Source organism: Leptodactylus fuscus, chromosome 3 (assembly GCF_031893055.1).
Source record: "Leptodactylus fuscus isolate aLepFus1 chromosome 3, aLepFus1.hap2, whole genome shotgun sequence".
Lineage (NCBI taxonomy): Eukaryota > Metazoa > Chordata > Amphibia > Anura > Leptodactylidae > Leptodactylus > Leptodactylus fuscus.
The window spans coordinates 205238833-205252516 of NC_134267.1; the positions used below are offsets into that span (position 1 = coordinate 205238833).

The following is a 13684-nucleotide window of genomic DNA, read 5'->3' on the forward strand; positions in this document are numbered from 1 at the left end:
GCTGTTGTATCATCACAGATGTAATATTGATGGCCTATCCTAAGGACAGACCATCAATATTATAAAGTTGGATAAATCCTTTAAAGATTTGTCCAGGAATTGGATCAACCCATGTGCCTGGCGGGAGGTGTAAAATAAAAAAATAAAAAGTGCCTTCACCCGTCCCCATTGCTCCATTGTCCGCCGCCAGTGTCCATTTAGTCTCGTGCCGGCACCTCCATGCTGGGAGTCCTGCACCTCATGGGACCACTGAAACCAATTAGATACAGGATTTCCAGAAATAAGGCCATGAGACTGAACAGACACAGGCAGGAGTATAACAGGGTGCTGGGGACAAAAGCTCAATGAAAAACACTGCGTCTCACTGTTGTGCCTAATCCATAAAGAGGACCTTTCACCATTTGGGGCACATGCGGTTTAATACACCGCTAGAAAGCCGACAGTGCGCTGAATTCAGTGCAGCTTTCACGTTCTGTGCCCCGGGTGAAGAGCTATCGGTGCCGGTACCGTAGCTCTTCACTGTCAGAATGGCGTTTATGTCAGTCAATCAGTAACGCCCTTCCTCACAGCAGCGTCCATTGCGCTGTACTGTTGTGCTTTGCTTACCGCCTAGTGATGACGCTGAGCGGTGAGGAACGCTACCTCCCCCCAGTACAGGTCTGTGGACAAGCATTATCAGGAGGGGAGGGGGCGTTCCTCCCAGATCTCACAGTACAGCACAATAGGTGCTGCTGGGAAGAAGGACGTTCCTGACTGACTGTAAGAAACGTCCTTCTAACAGTGAAGAACTACGGTACCGGGACCGATAGCTCTTCACCGGGGGCACAGAACAGGAAAGCTGCACTGAATTCAGCGCACTGTCGGCTTTCTAGTGGTATATAAAACCGCATGTACCCCAGGTGGTAAGAGCTCCTCCTTAACATCTCAATATACTGTACATCACACTATAGGGATAAGGCCTAACACAGCGTCCCACAGCAAAAAAGCGCTGCAGGGAAACCCCCGGCGCCGACACATCAGTTTTTCCTGCAGCGCTTTTTGCAGAAACTTCACAGAGGTTTGCTCTGAGGACTTTCTGCTTCCATTATACCTATAGGAACACTGTAGGTGTTTCCGTAGGTATAAGTGCTGCGATTTCCAAAAACTGCAACAGTTACCTACACACACATACATATACATTCATATATACTCACTCACACACACACACACACATATATATATATATATATATAATATATATATATATATATATATATCTAGCATATACACATTTATATACATTCATATACCATATATACTCACATATATACATACGCTCACACATTATTATAGCATACTGTATATACACACACACATACCTGTATACAAACATACAGTCCTCACACAGTATACAAGACACATGCTTTAACCCTTAAGTACTATCATGGTGTCTATCATAATGATATGTGTATGCTAGTGGTGTATGATAGACACCATGATAGGACTTAAGGGTTAAACAAATATACACACATACATATTAAATATTACATTTTACCAAAAAAAAAGAAAAAAATATACTCACATTTGTGAAGCAGCAGCAGCAGACTCCTCTGTCCCCACACAGGCCGATGTAAACGATGACTCACTCTGAAGAGGAGGGGGAGGGGGGAAAGTCCCAGCTTGCAGAGAGATCACTTCCTAAGATTGCACTGGCAGGAGGCCCCTCTGTGTAAGTATCGGGGCCCTGGGAAACTGCCGGTAGCCGTGCTTCTTTATTCATTACAGCGCTGCCTGCAGTCTGGGGCCCCGAACTTACTGTTGCAGTCCCTGCCACTAGCAGCGCTCAGTTTGCAAATGCACTGGACAGGGGCCCGAACCAGCCCCTGACATCCCGATCAGGCCCCTGACCAGTGCTTCTCCCACCTATGCTTTTTCTTAAAACGTGCAGCAATATATAGTCGGGGCCTGGGGCCCACCGGGGGATTCCCGGTGCTCCGGCGGGCCAGTCCGACCCTGCTTACAGACACAGGGATACCTAATGTGTTTGTGTTTCACAGTCATTTTCTACTTTTGTATGTATTCTAGGGAAAGGAGGGATTTAGAACTTTTATTTTTTTTATAAGCTTTTTTTCCCCCACTATTTTATGGGAGATTCTATACATTGATATTGCAGCTGGTCATAGACCCCCCCCCCTCCTAGAAAGAAATTTTTTTTTATTTTTTTTTTGCTGACTCGAGTATAAGCCAAGGGGGGCTTTTTCAGCACAAAAACTGTCCTGAAAAATTTGGCTTATACTTATTTCCTAATCTATGTGATATATTGTATATCCGCCTCAAGCATCCAGTGACATTCATCTACCAGTTCACACTTTACACTTCCCCCATGAATGTTCATGGAGAGATATTCATCGAAGATTTTTCTCTTTTGAAGACTATGGGATTTGGGGAAAGAGTTGCCTTCAGAAAATTTTTAACATCTTTTGTATCTTGAAATTTTGTGCATTCTCTCAGAAAATAGAAAACTAAATCCTACAAAAAAAAAAAAAAAAGTTTCATCCAGAACCAGACCCATGATCAACAAAACAAAATATTCCAACTATGGTTCTTAGTTCTAAAGACGTGATTATTGGCATTGACTGGAAAACTTCCGGATTAACCATTATCTTTGCAATTTCACTTAAGTTGACACCAGGCGCAAATCTTCTAATCATATAATAAGCCAAACAAAGAAAAGCCAAAAAATCCAATAAAATAAATCACCAATTTATTTAAATAAAGGCAAAGCAATTGTAAACACTTTATTTTACAGAATAACTTATTTGAGGTAATCTCCCAATATACACACCCATACATACAGTCCTATGAAAAAGTTTGGGCACCCCTATTAATCTTAATCATTTTTTGTTCTAAATATTTTGGTGTTTGCAACAGCCATTTCAGTTTGATATATCTAATAACTGATGGACACAGTAATATTTCAGGATTGAAATGAGGTTTATTGTACTAACAGAAAATGTGCAATATGCATTAAACCAAAATTTGACCGGTGCAAAAGTATGGGCACCCTTATCATTTTATGGATTTGAATTCCCCTAACTACTTTTTACTGACTTCCTGAAGCACAAAATTGGTTTTGTAACCTCAGTGAGCTTTGAACTTCATAGCCAGATGTATCCAATCATAAGAAAAGGTATTTAAGGTGGCCAATTGCAAGTTGATCTCCTATTTGAATCTCCTCTGAAGAGTGGCATCATGGGCTACTCAAAACAACTCTCAAATGATCTGAAAACAAAGATTGTTCAACATAGTTGTTCAGGGGAAGGATACAAAAAGTTGTCTCAGAGATTTAACCTGTCAGTTTCCACTGTGAGGAACATAGTAAGGAAATGGAAGACCACAGGGACAGTTCTTGTTAAGCCCAGAAGTGGCAGGCCAAGAAAAATATCAGAAAGGCAGAGAAGAAGAATGGTGAGAACAGTCAAGGACAATCCACAGAGCACCTCCAAAGAGCTGCAGCATCATCTTGCTGCAGATGGTGTCACTGTGCATCGGTCAACTATACAGCGCACTTTGCACAAGGAGAAGCTGTATGGGAGAGTGATGAGAAAGAAGCCGTTTCTGCACGTACGCCACAAATAGAGTTGCCTGAGGTATGAAAAAGCACATTTGGACAAGGCAGCTTCATTTTGGAAACAAAAATTGAGTTGTTTGGTTATAATAAAAGGCGTTATGCATGGCGTCCAAAAAGAAACAGCATTCCAAGAAAAACACTTGCTACCCACTGTAAAATTTGGTGGAGGTTCCATCATGCTTTGGGGCTGTGTGGCCAATGCCGGCATCGGGAATCTTGTTAAAGTTGAGAGTTGCATGGATTCCACTCAGTATCAGCAGATTCTTGAGAATAATGTTCAAGAATCAGTGACGAAGTTGAAGTTACGCCGGGGATGGATATTTCAGCAAGACAATGATCCAAAACACCGCTCCAAATCCTCAGGCATTCATGCAGAGGAACAATTACAATGTTCTGGAATGGCCATCCCAGTCCCCAGACCTTTAATATCATTGAACATCTGTGGGATGATTGGAAGCGGGCTGTCCATGCTCGGCGACCATCTAACTTAACTGAACTTGAATTGTTTGTCCAAAATACCTTTATCCAGGAACTGATTAAAAGCTACAGGAAGCGACTAGAGGCTGTTATCTTTGCAAAAGGAGGATCTACTAAATATTAATGTCACTTTTCTGTTGAGGTGCCCATACTTTTGCACCGGTCAAATTTTGGTTTAATGCATATTGCACATTTTCTGTTAGTACAATAAACCTCATTTCAATCCTGAAATATTACTGGGTCCATCAGTTATTAGATATATCAAACTGAAATGGCTGTTATAAACACCAAAATATTTAGAACTAAAAATGATTAAGATTAATAGGGGTGCCCAAACTTTTTCATAGGACTGTAAGATTTGGCAATATAAATATGTCCGCCATAGCAGTGCATCATATTAAACACTTCCATCACCTTCTGATGTATCCTGAATTCACACCATCACGTAATTGGCAGGGAAAATACCAAGTTCTCCTTTTAGTTTGCCCTCCCACCAATCATACTGAGAGTCCGTCTTTGTGGTGACAATGATTTTATCGCCAGCTTGGAAAGACAGGTCTCCGGGCTGTAAACCTTCAAATGGATAGATGGCAGTGGCAGTGATGTAGTCGCCCCTGGAACCTCCTATAGAAAAATTAATACATTTAATTAATATTAATAATAATAAATCTATTATATATTAATTATAATATAAAATACGCCATTATTACGAATTGATCATAGAAAAATCCTTCTTGCATACAATTAACCTGCCGTATATACTCGAGTATAAGCCGATCTGAATATAAGCCGAGACCCCTAATTTTACCACAAAAAACTGGGAAAACTTATTGACTCGAGTATAAGCCAAGGGAGGGGGGAAATGCAGCAGCTACTGGAAAACTTAAAAAATTTAAATGGTCGGAGTTTTTGGGTGCAGTAGGTGCTGGGGAAGGGGAGGGGGTGTTTTGGTTGTTTGTCTGCCCCTTCCCTGAGCTTGAGGACTGGGTTTTTTCCCTCACTTGGAATTTAGCCTGGCTGAATATAGGGTATCTGCAGTGCTCCTATTAACCTCTTCAGGTTTCCTTTTGTTTTTACAAGTTTGTGACATGAAGAATAATACTGCAAACCATGTTGTACTTGCTGTTAAAAACACAAGAAACCAGGCAAAATAAAATGGCACCCATCACTGGTATAAGCGCTAGAAAAATCTAGAAAGTTGCATTCCTGCAATACAAGGTTCAGATAAATTTGATCAAGTAGAACTCAATGATATTGACATAATTTCTTATACAGAATATGAAGACTTGCTCACTTGTATGTTTAAGGCTCTGTTCACACTGGTATCCAGTAGAGATGAGCGAACGCTGTTTGGATCAGCCGATCCGAACAGCACGCTCCCATAGAAATGAATGGAAGCACCTGTGACGCCGGCCGGCCACCGGCAAAGTCAACGTCACAGGTGCTTCCATTCATTTCTATGGGTGCGTGCTGTTCGGATCGGCTGATCCAAACAGTGTTCGCTCATCTCTAGTATCCAGGCTTTTGTATACTTTTTCTGTTTTTAGAATTAAAGGGGCTCTATCAGCAAAATTATGCTGTATGAGCCCCACTTATGCGTGAATAGCCTTTAAAAAGGTTATTCAGGCTCCGCTAATCTTATTTTAAACCCCCCGCTTGTTTTCAAATAAAACTATAAAAACATATATGTAAATCATACCTGAACGTGCACCCAGGGCAATGATGCACGGTCCGACGTCATCTTTGGTCCCGCCTTCCTCTTCTTTCGTCTTCCAGCGACGTCCTCCTGTCTTGGCTCTTCTCCGCCTTCATCTTCTTTCCTTCCAGAGTGAAGAAGTTCGCGAGTGCACTGTGCATGCTCGTGTAGTTCTAAGGGATACTTAGAACCACAACAAAAATAGCGTCAGCGGGAGCGCTACTGCACACGCGTGGAATTTGAACATAACCCGCTGGAAGAACAGAAGATGAAGGCGGAGAAGAGCCAGGACAGGAGGACGTCGCTGGAAGAAGAAAGAAGAGGAAGGTGGGACCGACGATGACGTCGGACAGTGCACGACCTCCCAGCGTGCACGTTCAGGTATGATTTACCTATATGTTTTTATAGTTTTATTTGAAAACGGGCGGGGGTTTAAAATAACATTAGCGGTGCCTGAATAGCCTTTTTAAAGGCTATTCACACATATGTGGGGCTCATACAGCATAATTTTTCTGATAAAGCCCCTTTAAGGGTTGGGCATGTTAAAATTCAGTATGCCCCATCTTTAATTTCCCTAAGGGTAGATGAGCCACAACCAGAAGTGTTGGGCAGCAGTTTTTGTCTCCTGTCGCCATTCAGAACATGTTTGAGTCAAGTGGAACCAAGAATTTGTGTAAGGGGAGGTCCGGAGGAACAGCTTTCGACCAGCTATTAAATCTGTATGGCTAGTTGAAAACCTGAGCAGAGCATACATATGGGCAAATATAGGCCAGAAAATCTGGTCCAGATAATGTCCATATTTCCTAGCCTCATAGTGATGTATGACGCTAGGACACCCTGCCTTCCCCATGGCCTTATTGTCCATGCTATATATACTAAAGGCCAGCAAAAAACCCAGAACCTTTATTTTACTCCAGAACAGCCCCTTTAACAGAACAGTAAGCGGAAACAGTAAACTTCTCAGAAAGAATCCAGACAATGCTATTTTTGTTACAATCTGATAGTGCTAAATAGCCATCTGTCTAGAAATACACAGTGTGATGGACAGGACCTCTTATTTCTGCGGACAGAATTACTTCTCCACCTGCCAACAGCTGCAGATGATTTGGAGGCCGAGCATTGAGACAAGTATATTTTTTGATAGTCTGCTTGGAACTCGCTATGCATTACGCAACGGAGTTTACAAAAAACAAAAGAAAATACATCCAGCTACAATGACAACATGGAGAAACCAGTAATCGCCAACATGATGGATAGAGCGAATGACGACTCCAAAAATATTTGCCAATGAGCATTAAAAGGAACACTCTCGGTATTTGATCACGATGCATGAAATCTGTTGTGTATTCCTCCACACTTTTGCATCCATTCTCCAATCTTTTCACACTTACGTACACAACCGCACGTCTCCTTACACTTATACACATCCATTTACACGTACAAACACATTTCTCCAATCAGTCATAGGAGCCAAATGAAGCGAATGAAACATGTTCAATATATTCTATTCTGTAAACACATGAAATGATCCTACAAACTGGCCAAGCTTCCATCTGGAAAAGTGATGACACCGAGCTAAGCAAACCAGAACGCCCTCCTTCTATAGTAGTCACGTCTTTTATTCAATTGTACTATTTAACGCTAATTTACCGTATATACTCGAGTATAAGCCGACCCGAATATAAGCCAAGGCCCCGAATTTTACCTAAAAAAACTGGGAAAACTTATTGACTCGAGTATAAGCCAAGGGGGGGAAATGCAGCAGCTACTGGAAAATTTCAAAAATTAAAATGGTGGGAGTTTTTGGGTGCAGTAGGTGCTGGGGAAGGGGAGGGGGTGTTTTGGTTGTCTGTCTGCCCCTTCTCTGAGCTTGAGGACTGGGATTTTTGAGTCTGGCTGAATATAGGGGATCTGCAGTGCTCCTATTAACCTCTTACCAACGGAACAGGAGCACTGCAGATCCCCTATATTCAGTAGACCGGGCACTTTCAGACACAGGGATACCTAATGTGTTTGTGTTTCACAGTCATTTTCCTTTGTATGTATTCTAGAGAAAGGAGGGATTTAGAACTTTTTTTTTTTTTTTAAAGCTTCTTTTTTTCCCCCACCATTTTATGGGAGATTCTCTACATTGATATTGCGGCTGGTAATAGACACCCCCCCCCCCCTCCTAAAAAAAAAAATAAAAACATTTTTTTTTTGCTGACTCGAGTATAAGCCGAGGGGGACTTTTTCATCACAAAAACTGTGCTGAAAAATGTGGCTTATACTCGAGTATATACGGTATACCGCTGAAACCCCCAATGACTAAGAATGTGTGCACCTGCCCTATTCATATCAATGATAGCACTAGAGATAACCGTGTGATGTACTTTGGCTTCTCCGGTGCCCCAACTGAAAACAATGGAGTTGGGGCTTATTCTGTGTCCACTGCTACATTCTGAATAGGAGTAAAATAAGTACCGTCCCAGCTGAACCCCCAATGTTCACCCGTCCTATGGACAGGGGTCAAAAATTTTTGCACATTGAGCAGATGAAAGAGAGAATTGTACTTCTCACCTCAATACACGTTCCCTTTAATTCTTGTTTCTTGTACCACAACATTGACAATTTGGGGATATCAGTGGATAGTAACTTTGTCCAGGATAAACTTTAAAATCTTATATAGATATATTAGGCCAGGAAAGGTAAAAAAAAAAAAAAAAAAAAAAAAAAAAAGAAAGAAACAACTAAAAAAAATATATACACATACCTGGCTCCGGTGTCCCCCAGCATGGTCCGGTTCTGCTGCTCCAGTAACATGACCTCTGAGGCCAATCAGTAGCCTAAAAAAAAAAACATGGGACCGTCACAGGTATTGACGCCCCATGTTCTTTGAGGAGGCCGCAGATTGACCTCAGTGGTCACCTGCAGTGGGGAATTCTATCGGAAGAAAACACTGGAGCAGCAAGACCTGACCGTGCTGGGAAACAACAGAACACCTTCCCTGGCCTAACATTATAAAAAAAAAAAAAAAAAAAAAAAAAAAAGTTCATCTTGGACAACCCCTTTAATTTTAGCAACCAGTGCCAGGTAGCTGCCACCAATGGAAATCAAACTATGGGATGCGCTCTATAAGAACATAGTTTTTGCCTCTATACAAATCACTACTCAAGAATCTGGCCACACATGGAATTTTGTGTACTTGTATATAAGATGGACAGAACTGAACTAGAGTGGGTGCAGAGGACGGCGACCAAGTTAATAAAAAGGGAATGGGTGGAACAGAATACACAATGGGGTAATTAAGTTTCAAAAAAGGGTAACTACGGGGAGATGTCATTTTACTGTACAGATACATAAATGGACACCTAGTGGACATCTAATGATCTCATTATATCTAGGATTGTAACCCTGACATGGGGGCATATTCTAAATTTGTCATAGATCGGCCTCTTTACTGTAAAAGCAGTGACACTATGGAACAGCTCTCTGATCAAGAGGAGCCTAGATGATTTTCTTAAAACATAGATATTAGCTTTTGGAGATTGGACAACAATCCAGGAACTTATTTGGACTGCCATATTTGGAGCCAGATTTTTTTTTATATATAATATGTGGCAAACCGCCTTTTTCTCATAGAGTGTTTTGCCTTCCCCTGGATCAACATGAAGGATTATAAATTGGGCTTGACGGATTTTTTTGGATCTTTTTCTACATAATAATAGGTTTTCAGCTGTAACAATTACATGGTCGAGTTGAAATTTTGACTATCCCATAAACCACAAAAACAGCTCTGTAAAGGCAACAGGACTACAATGAATAGGGAGGGGATAATCTAACAACAACAACTCTTCCAGGGACACATCATGTGTACAGACACTTAACTCCTGTAAATATCCTAATAAGGATCTGGATCTATTTACACATTAGCGGCCTCGGAGCCGGATGAGGTTTGTTTTGGCAGCGGTTACTTTGGCTTGGCTATATTGTTTATGCTCGAATAGTCTGAAGATAGAAGATGAAGATATCTTGAGAATGCCATTAATCATTGCACTATGCCGGAGATGTTTGATCAGCGCCGTAATATTACTATATGTTGTTATTTCAATCAAGGGCTCGGAGTTGTTCTTGGAAGGAGTATATGGTATTTGTCTTATTGGCTTGTTCCTGGACTGATCCATTAAAGTGCTTCATTTAGTAAATTAGAGTAAGTCTTGGACTCCTAAAGGGATTCTCAGGGTTTGGAAATCCCTACAAAGCTTAATAAACATGTTTTCTTATATCATACAATGAATCATTATGCTTTGCCCCCCAGATCACCTGGCACTTGGCGCATGTTCTCATTACCGACTTCATGTTCTCGGGCACGTCTGAAGAGTTCAATTCAGTTTCAGCTTATATCTCCCATATTGCTTTGTCTGTATTTGTCCTTACCAATATCATGATAGTTGTCTGGCTTGCGTGCAAGTAAAACTGCGCATGTGCCTTTGAGAGACATCAGTAAATCTGTCCCCCGTACAAGATGCCAAGCGTGACGGCACATTATGGAAGGCAGCAACACAGGACATCATATGAAGACTGAACAGCTCGTGATATATAACAATAATGGAGGAAGAGCAACATGACTGTCAAGGAGGTCAGTGGATCTAAGGACCAAAACTGAACAAGATATAAATGAATAAAATCAGAGAAGACTGGATTTCTTTATCTATAGATAAAAAGTCGCCAACCCTCCCCCTTCCTATTTTGACATGTTTTTAGTCAACGTGATCGAATATGAGTTGTAAAAAGCCAACAAAGTTCTCTTTTGTCCATTGGGCTTGACCTTTCGACCACAGAGACTTCTGTCTATACAGGTTTTGCTGGGGTTTTTTGCATACTGAGATGGGATCATTGTTAAATATTATATATTTACAATATTCTCTAGCAGACATGGGGTTAACACTCTACTGACATCATATCTGTTGTATTTTGGGTACATGGGTGCGGTTAGAGTACACCATTTTAGAAATCTCCCTACATAGCTGTAACATGGAAGGTAACACCCACTCTCATGAATATAAATGAGTGACAGACACACACGTCGTCGTCGTCATCCATGAGGGGGATCCATGGGGAATCTATGGCAGGTCTGTCTGCCATCCCTCTCTGTCATCCTGGACAAGATGTCGTGAATATCCCAAGTCCACCAACCAGATGACAAGCATGAACCAAGCTGTAACTACAAGATATCCAGATGATTTAACTTCTCTGAAGATGTAAGCTATTGACAATTAACTGATATTTGTGTTATTTGGACATTTTCCCTGTTCCTGTGTTTTCCTTCAAGATATTAATAAACCTCTACACTGATTTATAACAAGCTGACTTCTTCCTATCGTGGACAAGGCCAGGTCCGGATATTTAACAGTGGACACAAGTCTCACCGGCAAATACAAGATATTTAACAGTGGCGAGCCAGCCTTCCTCCGTTACTTCATGGCTATTTAACAGTGGCGAGCCAAGCACGGTCGTTTTTTTTCCTGTTTTTCTCGTTCCGTTCACTTGCAATTAAGGGGGAAGAGAGGAGTATTTTGCAAGTTGTATGAATTGCAAGATTCAGGAAGACTTCGAAAAAGAACTTATATTGGTGAGATACAGATGACTGTTGTACGTGTTATATGATACGGAAGCCTGTGTGAGGAAAGCCTGTGAGGAAACACAGAAGGACCACAAGTGCCAGACGTACTGAGACGTTCTGATGACAGGGACCAGCTGTTCCAAGGACAAGCTAAAGGTGAAGCTTTCTACAGTGGTGAGTAAAGATTTTACTTTTAAAGTATGGAAAAATTTGAGTCATTGTCTAAAAAATGTAACGTTGAGTTTAAAATTGTGTCTAGTGACAATTTAGCGAGTATATGGCAAGATTTGTATACACAATGTGAGCAGGCAAATTCTAAGATTGAAAATAGAATTTGTTCTACAAAAGAGAAGCAGGTATTTAGGAATATAGCTTCTTTGGTAAAGATTTTTAATGACATGGTAACAGAAAAGAAATTAAGTAATAGTATGCATAAATCTGTTCAGACAGATGAGAAATCTCAATATGTTGATAAAGAGCACCATGTGGCAGTAATGGCCATAGATGGTGAGGAACAAATGATACAAGAAACTAAATTGAAATTAAAATCGCAGGAATATTTGATCAATCTGAGTAAAGCCATTCCCACATATGATGTAAAGATCCATGTGTGTAGAAACTCAGAAATTTTTGAAAGCCATGCAGAGAAATTTGATCTAAATATTGAACAGAGAAATAAACTGTTTAAATTATGGCTTCCTATTGATTTTACAGAACGTTTGTCTGCAAAAATGTCTTATGATAATGAGTCAAATGAATGGTTAAAAGACAGTGATGTGGAGAGATTAAAGAAACTAATCTGGTGCACTAGAGGTGACAGCATGCCAACATCTGACATACTGAATGAGATAAAGATTGGTAGAAAAGAATGTACATTTGCATTCATGTCTAAATTTGAGAGAACATACAAAACTGTCATTCCAAAGGTGAACTCTTCATCTATGGTGAAAAGTTTTGTTAAAAAGTTCAAATTCTTGGATGCAGTCACCCTTGCCAGTGCCTCAGATAAGAAGACTTTATTTGAAGCTGCTAGTTTATTGGACATGGCCAGAAGACATCAGAAACATATGTCAAATGTAAATCGAGTATGTCCAAAGCAAAAAGCAAAGCCTATTAAGAGACATCTGTCAAATCATGTTAAAGTGTCCCCTATTTATAGGAGGGAAAGTGACAAAATCTATGAGAAACGTAGGAAATTACATGTTGCATATAAACCATATGCCATGCAAGAAAATCCACAAATTGAAATTCCATTATTAACTGAAATTAAAGAATTGCAGCCAGCCAAATCTATTGAGTATCTGCAAAAGAATGTATCTGGGAATGTACCAGTTGTCTCCAAAATGTCAGATCTTCCCAGTAACCAAGAGGAATTTGAGCTACCTAATATTTTTAGGAAAAGGGCAAGCTTGGCATTCTCTAATGACCTGGTGGAGTTATTGTGGGATGTGATTGACAGGAAGGTCAGGGGTCGAGTTTAAAAGTATCTCTGAAGGAATGACTGTCTATTGAGTATTTACTTATGTACTATCTGGCTATGTAAAGAGAAATCCCTTTTACATGAGGAGAAGTCCAATGATCAGGTATAACCCACATGATTATGTGATAATGTTTGTAAAATAATCCTAATTATGCTATTGTGAATAATACTATGGATCATATTATTATATATATACACACACACATATAGGAGGAGAGCCTGATGTGTGGTGACAGATTTTTGTCATAGTCCACTCTCTGGATGCAGAGAGAGGAGGAACATGTTATGTACATTATATGAATATGATCAAATAGTACTAGGGATCCATAAAGTTATTAAATTTTCCATTGGTTAAAATCATTATTGTATTAATTTGGTTTTTGCTAAAGTTTATCTATTTTTTCTCATCAGATATAGATATATGGAAAAATGGATCAGTTCAATCAGTGATGTCCATTCATTCATCATTCTTTCCTTATAGCCAAAAGAATACATGGAGTGTCTAACTATTAATGAGTAAACTAATTTCACATGGTGTGACTAATAACAATGCATGATAAAGTGATAGAAGTTCTAACTTACCTCAAGCATGTTTTTCAATAGTTTCATGTAAAGTCCATGTTTTTAGGATTTTCAAGTTATAATCCATTATGTATGAAGGCATGCAACTAGGCATGGAGCTCTTACTTACTGTGAGAATAAGTGTTCGTTCATGTGGTCAGTTGATTGACAGCAACACATTGTGACCTGTGACCCTGATGGGCTGGTCAGTATAAGTGTTATGTGTGTTATGTGTCCACTGGTGTATACAACAGATCT

At 40.2% G+C, this 13684-nt stretch overlaps 1 protein-coding gene across 2 annotated transcripts in view; it reads right to left on the reverse strand.

The window, feature by feature from the left end:
* Nucleotides 1-4422: 4422 nt before the first annotated feature.
* Nucleotides 4423-13684, reverse strand: part of SH3YL1 (SH3 and SYLF domain containing 1) — an 83943-nt gene continuing 74681 nt past the window's right edge. For both annotated transcript variants that reach the window (XM_075269120.1, XM_075269119.1), the window contains exon 10: nt 4423-4711. In XM_075269120.1, the coding sequence (XP_075125221.1) occupies nt 4521-4711 (191 nt within the window). In that variant the 3' untranslated portion in view covers nt 4423-4520. The remainder of the gene's footprint in view (nt 4712-13684) is intronic.